Source organism: Mixophyes fleayi, chromosome 6 (genome assembly GCF_038048845.1).
Source record: "Mixophyes fleayi isolate aMixFle1 chromosome 6, aMixFle1.hap1, whole genome shotgun sequence".
Lineage (NCBI taxonomy): Eukaryota > Metazoa > Chordata > Amphibia > Anura > Limnodynastidae > Mixophyes > Mixophyes fleayi.
This window is the reverse complement of record NC_134407.1, coordinates 49509935-49526925: the sequence shown is the minus strand read 5'-3', so window position 1 is coordinate 49526925 and position 16991 is coordinate 49509935. Positions and strand designations below refer to the sequence as shown.

The following is a 16991-nucleotide window of genomic DNA, read 5'->3' as shown; positions in this document are numbered from 1 at the left end:
GAAAACAGAGCTTGCTGGAACATATTTTATGGTCCTATTTTGTCAGTACCAAACAGCTGTAACAAAAATATTTGCAATAATTTGTGGAGCAAAATAATTATAATATGTTCTATACATTATAGTAGAGAATAAACTGCACTATCCACATTTCCCTAGATGACAGAAAAGCTTTGTTCATGGAACTTTATAGTTGTGTCACATGAATAATGTATTCCAGAAAAAGTTCCTCTTGCGTCTTAAGTCACTGACCTTGGTGAATAACTATCCCTATTAGCAGCAATGTTGGAGAGGGAGTAGTATAGCTACAAATGTATCTAGGTCTTTGAGGTTTTTATACCAGTGATGGACAATATGATTTGTGAAGGAGAGAGGAGCAGCCGATAGGGAAGGTTCTAGTCTTATATTAACCCAAGATTACATTATAACAATAGTGTAATTCATTTATAAAATGATAAAACCTTCAGTTTCACATATCAATGGGAAATAATTACCTACATTTTGGATATTGATCGCCGTTACCTCTATGTAAATGATTCATCTCTTGAACCTGTCCCTATTCCTAGATTGCTCAGATCACTGTTTCACCACCTTGCCACAGTAAACATGTTCAAAACCAGGTTTGCTGTTCCACATACCCTGTGTATATGCATCTATTGGATGCCTGGATACTAGGGTCGAGGGTCACAGTGTTTGGTGGGGGTGGGAGGGGATGCTGTTTGGGCCAAAAGTTACGTTGGACATTTACTTGAACTGTATGTTGCTTATATGCTCAACATTTTATATGCATTTTTTGTGCAGGACACAACAGAAATGGAACTGTGTGCCAAGTTATTTTGTACGGTCTGAAAATCTGAATAAAAATATTTGATTTTAAAAAAACACATGTGCAAAATTACTATAGGGCATGTCAGTGCATAGAGCTCTGAGTGGGTATTTGGTAATGGACGTTCAATACAAGCTTACCTACCTTTAATAAGGTATCACCCATTAGTGGTTCAGAGACAAAAATAAAGACTTATTTCTAAATGACTAGGCTCGAAGTCTTTAAATATTGTGATACTGCAAGTTACTCGTTTTAACAGGGAAACTATCTGAGTGATGTGTAGCAAAACAAAAATAATGCATTTAACCCTCAGCTTCTGAAAAGTGACTATCACTAGGAAGTCCATGTCCGTCTGAGAGACCACATTCCTGATCAGTGTCGTACATATGTTTCTTCTCAAGAGCTAATCCTCTCACAGCCATCTCCCACACTGAGCGAGAAGGCTGGAGCTCTGACTCCCTCTAGCAGTCAACAACATGAAATACATGTACCGACACAAAACACACTAATGGGCAGATTCAATTCGGCCACGTTAGTCTAGGATTAACGTGGTGTTAGTAATTTTACCTTTAATACGGTAATTATAACCCGGATTTTTACTCGCGGCCCCAAGAGGTGCAAGCAAAAATCAGCGTTAAAATTACTGTACTACGGTAACACTGCGCACTTGTACTGTACTAACAGTAATAGTGTGCAGGCCGAATTGAATTGACCCAAGTCTGTTTCTGACCAGAAAACCTGGCATGGCAGCCTTATGTCTGTGTACCAATCATTTTTAGACAAATGACAGACTTTTATACATCTAAACTATATAAAATATATGGTCCAGAAATATTCAGCATATCCATACTGCGGCATTACAGGAAACCACCCATTCAAACAGTATTTTACGATACACAATAAAAGCTAGTAAAACTAGACATTTATAGGTGAAATATTAATGCACAAGTTACAGTGTCCAGCGTCCCGTCCTACTGGATGTGGGTACAGAATACAATAGTGAACATTATATATATTTGCATTGTGTGTATTGTAATTGACTTGGGATGCTCCAATGCATTCAGGTCGAGTTTACTGTGTATTGTAAAACCTGATACTACAGGTGTGTACAATATAACCTCAGAAATTACATGAAGTGACTCTTAGGGGTAAATGAATATAACATTAAGTGATCACATAAAAATAAAATACATATCTATGAATTTACCTATGGACAGTCTTCGTTCTGTAACAGGAAATATTTAACAAACTGCTGCCAAGGAATTGGACAGATCTGAACCAAATGATTGTTGTATCAATCCATCACAACTAATGTTGTATATGGTACACAAACAGCGTATGGTCCTTTTTTTTTTGTGAGAGACTGGATACATTTCAGTTTTCAGTTATTAATCCTATAAACAGAGCACTAGAACTGTATGGTTCTAGTGCTAACTGTAATGCTACACTGACTGGAGGAGGGAGGGAATAGATTGAACTCAGGCTGGGACTGATAGAAATCTTACAGCACTACAGATTGCATAATATGAACCCTGTACACCCAAAGAAGACAAAACTCTTTTTTCAGAGTAATTACCTTTCCAAAAAATAGAAAATACATCTAAATACACTCGTCAATTAAATAGATATCAGAGCATACAACATATAACTAAACCTGTTACTTTCACTGTGTTACAGCTGCAGCATGTCTTCTACATTCACCGTGTTATATGTCTGCATGAATACTCACAGGTGTTGAACAGTTAACAGCCCATGTACTGGCAGGAGCACGCTCAGTGTGCTCCCTAAGGAACATCCTTGGACATAAAGCTGCCAGCTTTCAGCTGATAGGCTCTAAATGACCACATGCGATCAGTACCACACCGAGAGCTGCCTAAGGCAGAAAGGGCACAGTTTTATAGCTGAAAACTGGATGCATTAATATCTTTACAGTGTAATTAGGATTTTACCCAGGGTGTATTATTAGGGAAGATGTATATTGCCACATGTGTTGCTGTTAATTCGATCACATCATCGGCCATGTTGGTAAATGCACTATAGAACAATGTGCACCAGGAGAGATCTGGTCACTTGGCCTACACTCTGAATGGCTAGATCTTGACCAACTTGGTGTGTGACCACATTAGACACTGATCCCATCCTCAGGATAAGTGCATCAGGCTGTGTGTCCGGCATTACTCATAAACCACTTGAAGATCAGAATATAAAAGCTCATTAGCTCGGAGAAGTGACTGCTGACCTTTTTGCACTGGTCATTGACGAGTGGTACCACAAGGACGATGATGTTGTTGTGGAAGTTGAAGTGGGAGAGCGAGACCATGAGCTCACACAAGCACATCACTGACACCTCGGCCAGCCCTTTGTACGCCTTCAGCGACACCACCTCACTCTTCTTGCTCTTCATTTGTTTCCAATCTGTGTGCAATATACATTGTGAGACAGAGTTTATAGGAGGATTAAATGACCAAAATAAAATTGATAGACATTAATAAATATTTTGTAGATTTCCCCTGCACCAGTCACACCTATGTAGTCAGAACCAGCTGCTTGGGATCCAGGTGCCACTGCCAGCAGCTGGACAGATGATATATTTGGCTTACAAGCTGATGGGTGAACAGCTGGGATCTACAAATGACTACACTTTGTTACTACTATTTATTAAAAAAAGATAACAAAACACACAATATGTTTTATATACAGGGTCCACCAATATATATGTATATTCATAAAAATATAAGCAAAAATATATTGAAGGTTTGATCATGGGGAGATATAGGTTACTAAGCCAGGCCAGTGAAGAGTACAATAGGTTTTCACAGTGAATAGAATTGGTGGCTTCGCAGAGATGAATAACTCTGCAGATCATGTAGGATGGAGATCACCAGGGTCACCCTGCAGAGAGCTACTCAATGTACAGAAAACACCACAGGGAACTTACTTTCAGCTCTAACTGGAGTGGATACTTCAGCTCCACTTAGAACAAACAGGTGGCATAAAAATGAAACCATATGAGTAGTCCCCCCCTTTCTGGCCTGCTGGGGGATATAGCAATAAAGTACTACAGATCTTACATTTGTTTTTTTCATTATTTCAGATCTGAAATAACCAACAAACCCTCACTTCTGAATCCTTTGACCTTTCCTACATTTGAGAACACTACACATTAGATATTAAAATAAAAGCAAGAAACGCAGTAATGGAATACATATAAAGGTTACATTTTTGGGGGATCACTAGTTGATTGAAAATAACGTGCACTTGTCCACATGATGAGGACGATACATGGGACCCTGTTACCTCATTCTAGGGCTGAGTAGTCTATTGCCTGAGCTCACAAACATGCACTGCAATCACACTGTGATATTCAGCTCTCTTTAGCCCTTGTCCGACATGTTTTAATGAAACTGGCTGCTCATGCAACCGGTTGAAATCTGCAGTTGCTCGTTTAGGTTTCAAATAAATGCTTAGTGTACGTTCCTGCCTACTGTTCCCCTTTGCTGATATTTCCCCCTCTGAGCTCCATGCAGACATCCCCTTACATACCACTGCTTGTGAGACATTGGCAAGTTAAGCTGTATTTGTCATTGAAGCTTCTGTCAAATGCACCCGAACAACCACCTCTCTTTCAAACTCACTGAGGTCCCTCCTCTTGCAGCCATGTTACATTATGTACAGGCAACAAAGACAGCTTTATGCATGACCCTGATAATACTATATGCTTAATTAGCATATGAGACACAGGTGTGTGGAAGCATATATATATATATATATATATATATATATATATATATATATATGGTTGGCACTTCTACCTCACAGCACTGGGGTCGTGGGTTCGATTCCCAACCATGGCCTTATCTGTGAGGAGTTTGTATGTTCTCCCCGTGTTTGCGTGGGTTTCCTCCAGGTGCTCCGGTTTCCTCCCACACTCCAAAAACATAATGGTGTGTGTGTGTGGGTCTGATGTGAGTGTGTTCTCTGTACAGCGCTGCGGAATTAGTGGCGCTATATAAATGGTAATAATATTATACACACACATATATAATTTGCCAACTTAAAAAACAAAACTATATTATACACGCATCATAACTGTTTAAGATTAGCAAAGATTTTGACACATTATATACATGTTACACATATGACATTACCCTTTATTGATTGCTCCAGATTTTCCAGGTAAAACTTGTATTGACTGACTAGACCTTCTTCAAATTCTCTCACTCTCTGAGTTTCTTTCTTGACCTGTTTTCCAAAATAAAATTAGAGGTATCAATAATAGCACGGAAAATATGTCTGAATGGTGTGCCAGTAAAATATACAGCTACATAATCCACGTGTCCATGTATGGGGTCAGCTACAAGAAGTCATCTGGTGCACGTGTGTTGCTTGCTGTGCACGAAGGGTCACACACACCCCTCCCCCCACACGCACAGGAAAAGGTCTGCTGTATTTTCAATAGATTGCATTTTGCCCTTAGGAGAACTAATACATTTCTAGGCACTTTATCCAATTTTAAAGAAACCTTCAAACACACAAAAGTTCCCCATGTAATTACCAGTCCCAATGTCCCCGCAAGATTAAATTATGCAGTCAGTGTAGCTAAACCGAACGCAGCCGCCTCTCCAGATTTTCCCATGTCTCTGTACACCTAGGCACACTAGTCTGCGGAGGGGGCTCCTGAGAGAGGACAGGGAGCACCAATCTTCATGAGAATCCAGTCTAGGAACTCACCAGTGAAATAAGTAACACATTGCTTCCCGCTAAAGTGACAGTCTCTATTTCATGAATATCTGGGGCTACCATAATTATTAGATACAAAAACCGGAATACTCATGTGACTGGATGTCTGCTTAGGACATTGAATCCATCCCTTATTTCCTACTGGAACCCAATTAAGGTAAAACAGTTATAGGAACGTATTATCTCCAGGTTAATTTGGGTGCAGTCTAACTAATTTGAAAGCAATCATGGCGCTTTAAGACGATAGTGAAAATAGGCCACTGACCGTCCAGGAAAACCCAGGATACATGGGAGGCCTGTGAATATTGGTTCAGGTCACACCATGGCTGCCTCTATTGTGTGTGAATGGCAGGGACACTTTCAATCAGGCCTGGCCAACCTGTGGCTCTCCAGGCTGGCTATCTGCTGGCCAAGTATGCTGGGACTTGTAGTTTCACAGCACTTGGAAAGCCACAGGTTGGCCAGGCCTGCTCTAAATTATCCCTCAGACCAAAAAATAGTATTGGTGTTTAGGAGAGGCCATTTGGTTTTGCGCTGATTACTTACTGGCTAGTGGGTAAGTGGTTTATAGTATTGTTTATATTTATTTCCACTTAAAGGGGGTTTTTCACTTTTATATATAGCAACCGGCTTTTATCTTCCACTGCTCTGGTTTTCTCCGGCTTTGGAGCTGCATGAATGTAGATGAGCGGACCAGCAGAGGTCTAAGCCATAAGTACTGTAACCCTGCTCGATACAAAGAGGGACCCCCACCAAATATAAGGGGGAATGAGGATATATCAAGAATATTTTATATCTTGTTGGTTTTCCTCTCTTAGCTCCATTTGTTTATTTCCCCCCTTCCTTGTGGTCACACCATTCTGTCTTCCTGTAGTTTTCCAACTATGTGCCCCACCTGTGGTTTTTCCCACTCAATGAACATCCAATTTCAACAGCAGCTTGACGTTAGAAACAGTCAATGCATAGTTAATATAATGAATATGCAGCAGCTGGTTTTATATTTTGTGTGCTCAGATGATAGATGCACAGAGATGGCACTTCCATACATCAAGCACAAAATCACAGCGGCATGTTGAGGTTACAATTAGCCACTGAACAGTTAGATGCTGAAGTGGATTCTACGCTATTCCTGAGAAGCCTTATCCGAGAACAGATCGCAAGTTACTTTCTGCTATGATCAGAAAAAATATATTATATAAAACTGGAAAACCATTTTAACTAATTCCAAAATGACAGCTCGCACAATACCTGTATACATATGTATAATAAAACACAGTGCTGTTGTAAGCTGCCCAGTCTAATTGTCACTGAAGCCGGGAGATGAGAAGCCATGACTCCTTTGTGTCTATATAGGGTGGGGACGTTCCCACCATCCCTGGTCGCTGCACTATAGCCCTGCATAAAACTCTCTACAGTGATGTTTAATATAACGGAAATACAATTATGTATTCATTCCAAATGATGGATTCGGCAACCTAAAGCCATCTTTCAATAGGGAACAAATAGTTCATGGAATATTCTATGAGCAGCACGGTGGCTCAGTGGTTAGCACGTCTGCCTCACAGCACTGGGGTCATGAGTTCAATTCCCAACCATGGCCTTATCTGTGAGGAGTTTGTATGTTCTCCCTGTGTTTGCGCGAGTTTCCTCCGGGTACTCTGGTTTCCTCCCACACTCCAAAAACATACTGGTAGGTTAATTGGCTTCTAACAAATTGACCCGTGTGCGTGTGTGTTAGGGAATTTAGACTGTAAGCTCCAATGGGGCAGGGACTGATGTGAGCAAGTTCTCTGTACAGCGCTGCAGAAATAGTGGCGCTATATAAATAATGGTGATGATGATAATATTCTGAGGGAAAGAGCTATATACTATCTACATACAGCAATATGTTACAGCCCCAAGTCCTGAAGATGATTCACACAAATATTTAAATCAAGCAAATAATTTTGGCCCGAGAAGTGAAAGTTATACATGAGTAGATTGTTCTCTAAATGCAGCTGATAAGCGTTATCTGGGAAGGCTCCACAGTTGCCACAACCCATTTATCCACACACCCCCCCCCCCCCCCACCCAATACCAGAACATAACTAACATTCCATCCCACACACATCTTTCTCATAGAATTCAATACAGTCTTAGTCACCAAACAACACTTTAAATCACTGCTATGAGACTACCCAGAGCATAGAGCCCCATCTTCGTTCCACTCGCAGAGGAAAAGAAAATCTATAATTTTGGCTCCAGTGGCCGCACAATGAAAACCTATATCATTGTATGGAAGCACACTGTACATAATGGTTAGCAGATAGCTGCTCAGCAGAAGTGTAATGTTCTGCCAGCTGACGAGGACTCATCAGAGAGCGTACGGCCGCTGCACACTACTCCCCCAGAGATAACATTACAAATATGCAGTGAGGCATTGTTTAAAAAGTACATGAAGTAATGTCCTTGGCCTGTTACTGGAACAGAAGGGCATAGACTTCCCAAACCTGCCCAGCCCTCCAGGACAAAAAAGAAAGCATATAAAACATGTAGTTTTGCTTGGTTATAGTTTTTTCATGTCACCCTGATTGTATTAGCTCTCTACAAGGGGAAACTTATCTGTTACCCACAAAAAGAAAAGACAATGAATACAAAGTAAGATTTTAAAAAAAAAAAGTACATGCAGTCTGGTACGGTCATGTGAAAAAGGAAGTACAGCCTCTTTTGAACCTGTGTTTTTATATATTTATATATTGACCACTACTCGATCATGGGGTGTACTTCTCAGACATGGCTTTATCGTGTTGGCTTATTTTGTGTTAAATAATGACAAATTAATATCTGTTATATGTTATTGGTCACATGAAATTACATTTATCACATTTTAGGACTAGATGATTTTAAATTGTGTCCGGTTATGTAAAATCCCCCTTTTGAGAAAGGGAATACGTTCTTTTTCACATCATTGCATAGTCACAGCCATACAGAGGGTTAAATAGACAGAAACTCAAACTCGTCTCACCCTAGAATTCTTTTCTTCATCTGTAAGTGGCCGAATTTTAAAGGAAGGAGCAATGTCCTTGAATATTTCCATCAGTGAAATTAACACCAGCTTCCGGACTGTCACCGCCACCGTAGAGTCCTGTTCCATCAACATAGCGCGCAGCTCCTTCAGCTTTCTAATCTGTTCAGGCAAAGATACCATACAACAGGAAAAAAAATGTTATTATGGAATACAAATAGACCTATAAATACTGTTAGTTCTTAATACTAATTAGTAATAACTATATGAGACTGGAGTCATGGTCTATGTATTAAAAAAATTAATTAAATAAACTATAAACTTCCACAGTTAATGCTTTAGCTGTCTGGTTTCGTTTCCCCCCCATTCCCCAATAAGAATGAGACATTTCTCTGTATGGATATAACAGACAGAAAGGGGTTTCTCTTGGTAGCAAATCACAATAAGTTGCTCATTTTATTTTGAGCTGGGATGCATGATTATCACCTCCGCTGCCATCAGTGTTAGATCACTTGTAACAGTGATATAATTGTCATGAGAGACATGATTCCAGTCTCCCCGACCATAAGGAGGAAGATTCAGTGATGTAACTGTGATGTCACCATGTTTCCTTGGCAACCCCAATGCAGAACCATTGCTTCTACACTGGGAATGAAAGCGTTCAGTCGGATTACTGTGTTTTAGTGATCAGATGCCCAGAAACTGAAGCAAGAGGGATAGCCTGGTTAAAGCCAGAATGGTTCATGATCTGAGCTACACCCTGCCAAAATAGTGGCTTAAGATAGAGGTTCAATCGTAAAAGGAGATCTTGTAACATACAAAGGCTTGAAAGCTAATTTTTAAAGAAGGCTTAAAGAAAAATAATAAAAGAGAAAATATATAATGCACATATTGCCTTGCCCTAGTCTTTGTTGTCAGAACATGGAGAGGAATGTATAATCCTCTGTTCCTGTTCATAATAAACCAGAAGAGAAAAACCAGAGAAAAGCAGCAAATCAAAGCTTTCAATCGACTAAGATATACAAACCACACACACTGTTCTCTGGATCTGCAAGTATAGCTGAGGCCAAGGCTGCAATGTGTACTTTCTTCTCCTCCAGCTTGGCTGTCCTATGCTGTATCAGCTCCTCTGTGCTAAGGACACACAGTGGCTCTTCCGGCACAACTGGGGGGGGAAAATGTAAATAAAGGTTTTTAAAAATGGACTATTAATACCCAACATCAGCATTTTACACATCCTAGTTGAGCTACGGAATTACCCGGGCACTTTGGATCTGAAAGCGAGACAGAACTTCATTTTTACATGATGGCGGAATTTTGTGAACTTTGCCATTGCCTGTTTATATTGTCGAAGTTGTATAATTGGATGAACGAAAGCATATTGGTTAATATTGTTTTATCGTGCGATTGCACTCAGTATGCCACGCTACACGTGGCATTGCGCGATCACGCGGTAAAATACGCACGCACACACTCGCACTACAACATTTAGTTATTTATAAATTTCATATTTATATTGATTCCAATCCACAGTGATTTGTGAGCAGATAGTATTTAGTTTATTATTTGTTTATATATTATGATTATATGTACACTTTAGTAAATGTTTTGCTGAATTACAAACCAACAGCCCGGTTTTGTACTGGAAATGCTTTCAAATTCAGACTGCATTTTATGTTCTTGTTTCTCGTCCATTGAGCTGAGGGATCACCTTTTCTTTGTATTACCAAGTGAGAAGGAATTTGAGGGCCTTCAGGTTGCCCTTTTGGCTGCAACTAGGACAGAATTTACAACACAGTATGGGGTAAGGGCCAATTCAAGATTGTTACCCTTTTTCTTTATTATTAAACCAAATATAGGGTCCGGTACTCATTTGCAATACATATAGATTACAGATTTCAGTTGACATGTATCATCAATTGAGTTTGTCGCCCTCCCTACATTCCCTATTCTTTGCAATAAAACATGACAGGGAAAAATAAGTTAAAACAAAGCCAACGTGCTGCAGAGACACTGACAATTTTACATCTTGTTTTCAGCCACAAAGGTTTGTACAAACAGATATTTAATAACAAACAAAACCTTATACTTTTGTCCTCACTTATATTATCAGCAGAGGGCTCTCAAAGTTTCCCTGCAGCATAGTGCACAATGTACTTGTGACCATTCCCATAGAACTCCATTGTACTGTAATGAGCATTCACACTTTTTTAATATATATATATATATAGTGATCAGGTGGGGACGGATTGTGGGCAGGGCAGAGTGCTGCACAAACCAATCACTGTCTATTGGTCTGTGAGATCACAACACAAGCATTGCAGAACCTGTGGCTAGGACTGTTGAAACAGACACCAAATAGAACACATACCTCCCAAATGTGCCGATTTTGATGGGACATCTCGATTTGTGCCTTGCAAAAGAGGTGTGACTTAAAAGTGGGTAGAGTCTTAACCAAAGTCACCCGATTGTGGGCAGAGTTTTCATTTTGTCCCGATTTCGTGACTCTAAATGTCGATAGGTGTACAGGTCCAGTTGATGAAATTGACGCCCTTATGTCCAAAGCCAAAGGCAGCAGGAAAATGTACCAAATTTTGGCTGATAATGCATTTTAAGTTGCAAGTTTTGGCTCTTAATGTAGAGTGGAACGTTTAACCTGCACTCTTCCAGTCAAACATAAAAGCACCTTCTGTTATGACCCTCAAGGCTAGATAGTAACTTGTAATTGATGGCACCAAAGTCACAGCACCGAGCATATATAATTTAACTAATTCTCAACTAAAATACATCTAGTAAGGTTCTTTATGTTTTCAATAGACCTGTAAATCTGTAATTAATTTGTTTCACTAGATAAAGTGTAATTGCCCAGAAAGAGGTTTACCTAGCCACTACATCTGTGCAGGACCTCTGTAGGACTGGGGGAGGGAGGTGGAATTTAAAACAAGTGGCATCTGCAAGCGGTAGACGGAGGAAATAGGCTAAAAATATTTGTTGAGATTTACATACTGAATGTTGTCTGAGAACTATACAAATAAATGGTAACTTACTTTAATATACATTTTAACTCTATCAATTTCAGATAAATAGAAAACACCACTAATGTGACAAATATGCAGCCTAAGTGGATTACATACAAGACAACCATGATGAAGTCTATAGTTACCTCCAGTGTCTTCCACGTCCATTTCCTCTTCCATGTCCTGTTCCTCAGTAGGGGCAACTGCAGAAGACAACAGGGTGCATTAGATTGGGTGATAACAGAACCCACCAATCCACGGTCTCATACAATGCTAGACATAAAAGCTCTAGGTGTAACTGTATTACCTGGCTTTTCCATGCTCTGGGGAATAATGCCACGTTTGTCTTTGATGGGCAGTAGATGAATGACCTCTTTCTGTGGTTCCACTTTCATACGTCTTGGTATTTTCTCATATGCCTCAACCACATTGTCCTGCTTCCTTTTTGTGGCATGAACCGGTTCACTGAAAGGAGGAGAGTTGGACTTACAAGTTACATTATGAGATGCTAGGGATCAATGACCATTCCCTCAGGATAAGCTCTCCAATTTCATTTTGTATAGAAAATATTGATACGCCTTCAAAACAACAGTGCTCAGAAATATTACACATACTTTGTTTTGAAAGCCATGATATGTACACAAATACCATTATATATTGTTACTAATCCTGTTCATCAGCAGTTTACTTTAAGGGACAATATACATTGTAAGTTACATATTCCCAGTGGTGAAAACCAGGATATGTAAAACAACATCCGTGATGCATGCTGCAAGACTTCAATAACTACATCTAAGGGAACTGCTGAAATACTCTAAAGTTTTGGCAATAGTATTCCTTCAGTATGAAAGCTTAACCTTTAGTTCTATGTTATAGTATGTATTGTAATGTCACAATGAATTGGACACCGTCACAGAACCCTTTGTCCATACCTGGAGGAGAGGTCCCTGGTTAGGAAGGAGGCTCTCTGAGCCATTTCTCGCATAAGTTGCAGATCATCCTCATCTATCATGTCCAGTGGAAGGAATTCCTCTTCCAGCTCATGTTCTTCATTAACTGCAGTAAGGAAGATATTTTTTTTTTAAATAATGTGTATTTAACACACCAATCATCCCGGATCAGACTGCCAGAAGACCTCCATAACTGTTCTACGCTACTGAGGAACCCACTAGTTATGGGTAATGTCATATTGCACACCAAGTAGAAAAGAGCAGTCACATTGAAGAGGAAAAGCTTCTCCTGTCACTGCCTGAGACACCAAAATAGGAAAAGCAGATTGTTCTAGCATTGATATGTCTGGTTTACCACTTATTGCCCTAACCAAATCATTATACTGCCCATCACATGCAGCCCTCCTCTCACTTACAGAATCACACAAGGAATAGGTCACTGCCTTTCCCAAGGTAAGTACATTAAATAACCAGTGCTATTGTGTAAATACGGATTTAGTTAGATTGATAGTTTAGCTGAACTCATCAGTTGTTGAAGACCAACAAAAAAATGTTTCTCTGACCATAATAGCAAACAAAGGTTAGATTTTACTGACCTGTGTGCGCTAGAAAACTGACAGCTTTGATCTGATTGGCTGCTATGAGTTACAGTACATTTGTGAACATTGCACAATGTTATTGAAATATGACTTTCATTCACTGAACATAGTACTGACTGTACCTGGCTGTTTCTTCTGGACTCTCTCCAGGGGTATTGGGGCTCTGGACCCAACATCACGCACAGCTTCCCGGAGCTGCTTCTGCTCTTTTCTGTGCTTTTTTGCAGAGCTCTCCTGCTTATATTGCTTGTTCCTTAACTTGTTATCAAGTTTTATCTTGCTAGTCTTCAACAGCTTGCGGAAGCTGGGAGCTTGCTTGCGATTTCTTTTCTGGATAGACAAAAATCAACAAGTTACAAGAGGAGATCAATATATTGAAGAGCGGATAATACAGACAATAACCAGCACCCTACCCACCCTATCAACTGCATTACGGGAACATTAGCCACAAATAGGCAAACCCTTTATATGATGGCACACCATCTACAACACAAGACATTATAATTAAATGAGGACATGCAAAGAAAATAAACCAGGAAGCTCCAGAAACTTAGATCCCTCCAAGTTCAACACCATGTGGACTGGACGAGTATCCATGAGAATGCAGTCTATAAACTTCATTATGTTTTAGTCACATAAGATTTTGTCATGGGACTTTGTGTAACACACTCACAATATCAGTAAAATGAGGTGCATGAATAAAGAGGGTTCTCTTATTCTCAGTCACTTTTCATTACCAACAAACTACAGAAACTGCACGTGTCAGCATACAGATTATACATCAGGGCATGAAATTATTTCTACTCCCAGTTATGTCAGGCAGATTTACATTTTTGGCCTTACAAAATGTAAACTTCATAATTTCGCTCCATCTACCAATCCACCCATGTGTGACAATACACCGAGGCTAATGTCAGAAGTGCAACTATTGTTGATATTAGACTGATAATGTCAGCTTTAGACAACTTCTGGCATTAGCCATAACATTAATATGTACTGTACATTTCTCTTCACCGCCCTGCACTCATCCTTCTCACCTAAACTCTTATACAAGTGGTGGGCATAGAAAACTTCCCTCAGTGTTATGTATCAGTTATTTCCCAAACATCTTAAGCTATAAACTCATCGTTACCTTCTGTTTCATTATATGTATTTTATTTCCATTAAGAATCCCTCAATGCATAACATTGCATAATTTGTTGGTGCATTATAAAGGATAACACAATGAAAGGATAACACAATGAACAGCACATGGTAATCATGGTAAGAAAGCATCACAAAAATGCATCAAGCTTTCATGTGTTTTTGCTCATTTTCCAAGCACTTCTGTATGAACAAAACATAAGGGTTCATATGCACCTATCCACTTTTAAATGAGCTTTTTGCACATTAATAATTTGTGCAAAAAGTGCAAGAAAAATAGGACAAAATAAAAATAAGAGTCAATGGTGGCGTTCCTAACATTGCATTCTAAAATGTTAATGCTGCTGTTAAAATTTTAGAACATGTCTCAGACGTAATCAGCAGATAACATTTAGGTAATCATACATTTGCAAACCTATGGGGAGTGAGAACAGACAATATAAATCAGTATATATATATATATATATATATATATGGAATACTGATTTATATTGTATAAACACACACGTTAGTGTCTTCATCAGTATTGGAATGAAATATATCCCACACAGTCCAGTAATCTGCAGAATCACATTAAATGTAACTGACAGCTCGGTGGGATAGTATTAACCACTACAGCCCCAGACATATGGTTATAACAACAGAATGTCAGACAACTAGCTACTCACTGGCTTCATGTTATACTCCGGAGGATGGGCAGCTCAGCCACACACGTGTGCATACAGGAAGTGCCCGTCCTACTGATAGACGCTGAACACAGACTAGAGCGACCCGGCAAACTACAACATGAGGCGCCTGAAAGTGCGCCATCTGCCGGCGACATAAGGGTTATACTTTCAATATGTTGCACGGTGCGCGAGTTGTATAATCATAAAAGTCGGGATATAATGGGTCTTCATGAAAATGTTTAAAGTACCTTCATAAAGCCTAAGGCGAAACGCGCGTTGGCATATTTGCTGTAAACATTTACACATGGCCATCAATGTTAATGTTTTAGCAATTGGTCACATTCATTTGGAAACGCATTAGAAATGAGTGAATATAGATAGAAGCCGCTTATTGTAGCAGGGGAGATAAAAATAGGTGTAACTATCGTTGTGTAGACTGTTGTAGTTCTGCCAAATAAGACACTAGCGAAAGCAGCCTCAATTTCTCTTGTATAATGTGTGACTCGTCAACATCAAAATTTATTTATTAACCATTTACTTGTCAAGCATTTAAAATTTCAAGGAAAACATTTTTGCTGCATTATATTTATACACAATCTATTGGAACTTCTGAACAACTAACTACTATAAATACACTTAGATGTTGCTTGAGAGCACCTCTGCCAAACAAAGGATAACAATTTAAACGTTATTACATAAAAATAATGCAAAATGAATGTTTTTTGTGAGCAACATTTCCAAATAAAGGTTTAAATAATGCCAGTATATTCTGTAATGTTTTACAACTGGGAACAAACACAGTAATAAAACAATACAGGGTAATACAGACATAAAGAGGTAAGAGGGCCCTGCTCATACGCTTACAATCTACAGTGCAAGTATTGATACATGAGGTTAAATGCTACATGTTGCATATTGGTCCAGCCAGATTGCACAGGTAGAGTGTGCTTAGTGGGCTATATGATCCTGTCACACAACAATGTTGGTCTGGGGGTCACACAGTGGCGGATCCAAGGGGGGCGATCGGGTCGATCACCCCCCCCTAGCAGACACTTGCTGCCGACGGCTGCACAGTATGTGCAGGTCCGTCCAGCCGTGACAGGCAGGAACAGTGTTCTGCCCGGCTGCTCTGATTACACAATCAGAGCAGCCGGACAGCACACTGTCCCTGCCTGTCACGGCTGGACGGACCTGTACATACTGTGCAGCCGTCGGCAGCCTAAACTGTTAGAAAGGGGCGGGGCCTAAATTGCCCCCCCTAAACCGCCCCGGGTACAGTCGTTTTCTAGATCCGCCCCTGGGGTCACAGGATTGGTGTCTTATGTGAAATGTGTAAAGGGTGGTAGTAGGCTACCATAAGAAGGTTGAGAGGGTGGTTGAGGAACTTTAAAATTATAAGAAGGTTGTTGAGAGGGTGGTTGAGGAACTTTAAAATTCTAGAATAAAGGATAATTAGCTTATTTAGGTGAATAGGATTTTTTTTCACTATAGACACATTGGATGACATAATGTGGCCAGTATATAACGAATTAGAATGTGAAACAAGTGTAAATATCCTTAAAATTAATAAGACCATAGTAGTTAGTAGTATGCATGGGGGAAAAGCAATTTAAGAACAATATCATTCACTTTACCATACATGGATTTTATATATATATATATATATATATATATATACACACACACACACACATACGACATTTGAATATCTTCATAATAACCAAGCACATAAGTTTTGTTTATCGTTATTATTGAATAAAGGAGGCATCTGAATTATAAATGTATTAAATAGAAACAGCAATATACAAAAATCTAAAAATAGATACAAAGCTTGTCCATCATATATTTTAATACACTCGATTATTTTTCATAGAACTGATCTATTTCTGATTTTGCTGTTTTCAATATTAATCATGCAGGAATCAATAGATTTTTGATCCAATGCGCACTATAATTTACAAACCTCTTGTTTTCTTGTCCCTTACCTGAAATCTGCCTCTGGATGTGTGTAGCCAATTTGCCCTTAACTTCCATGAACATGTTCTTT

The 16991-nt window shown here is 39.4% G+C and overlaps 1 protein-coding gene across 1 annotated transcript in view; it reads right to left on the bottom strand.

Annotated features, from left to right (window-relative positions):
• The window catches only part of NOC3L (NOC3 like DNA replication regulator), a 40889-nt gene extending 25845 nt beyond the window's left edge, over positions 1–15044 (bottom strand). Inside the window, exons 1-9 of the mRNA XM_075216433.1 lie at positions 14945–15044; positions 13256–13463; positions 12517–12640; positions 11892–12049; positions 11731–11787; positions 9602–9732; positions 8568–8729; positions 4972–5065; positions 3063–3238 (exon numbers count right to left, since the gene is read on the bottom strand). Of these exons, the coding sequence (XP_075072534.1) occupies positions 3063–3238; positions 4972–5065; positions 8568–8729; positions 9602–9732; positions 11731–11787; positions 11892–12049; positions 12517–12640; positions 13256–13463; positions 14945–14953 (1119 nt within the window). The 5' untranslated portion in view covers positions 14954–15044. The remainder of the gene's footprint in view (positions 1–3062; positions 3239–4971; positions 5066–8567; positions 8730–9601; positions 9733–11730; positions 11788–11891; positions 12050–12516; positions 12641–13255; positions 13464–14944) is intronic.
• Positions 15045–16991: the final 1947 nt, after the last annotated feature.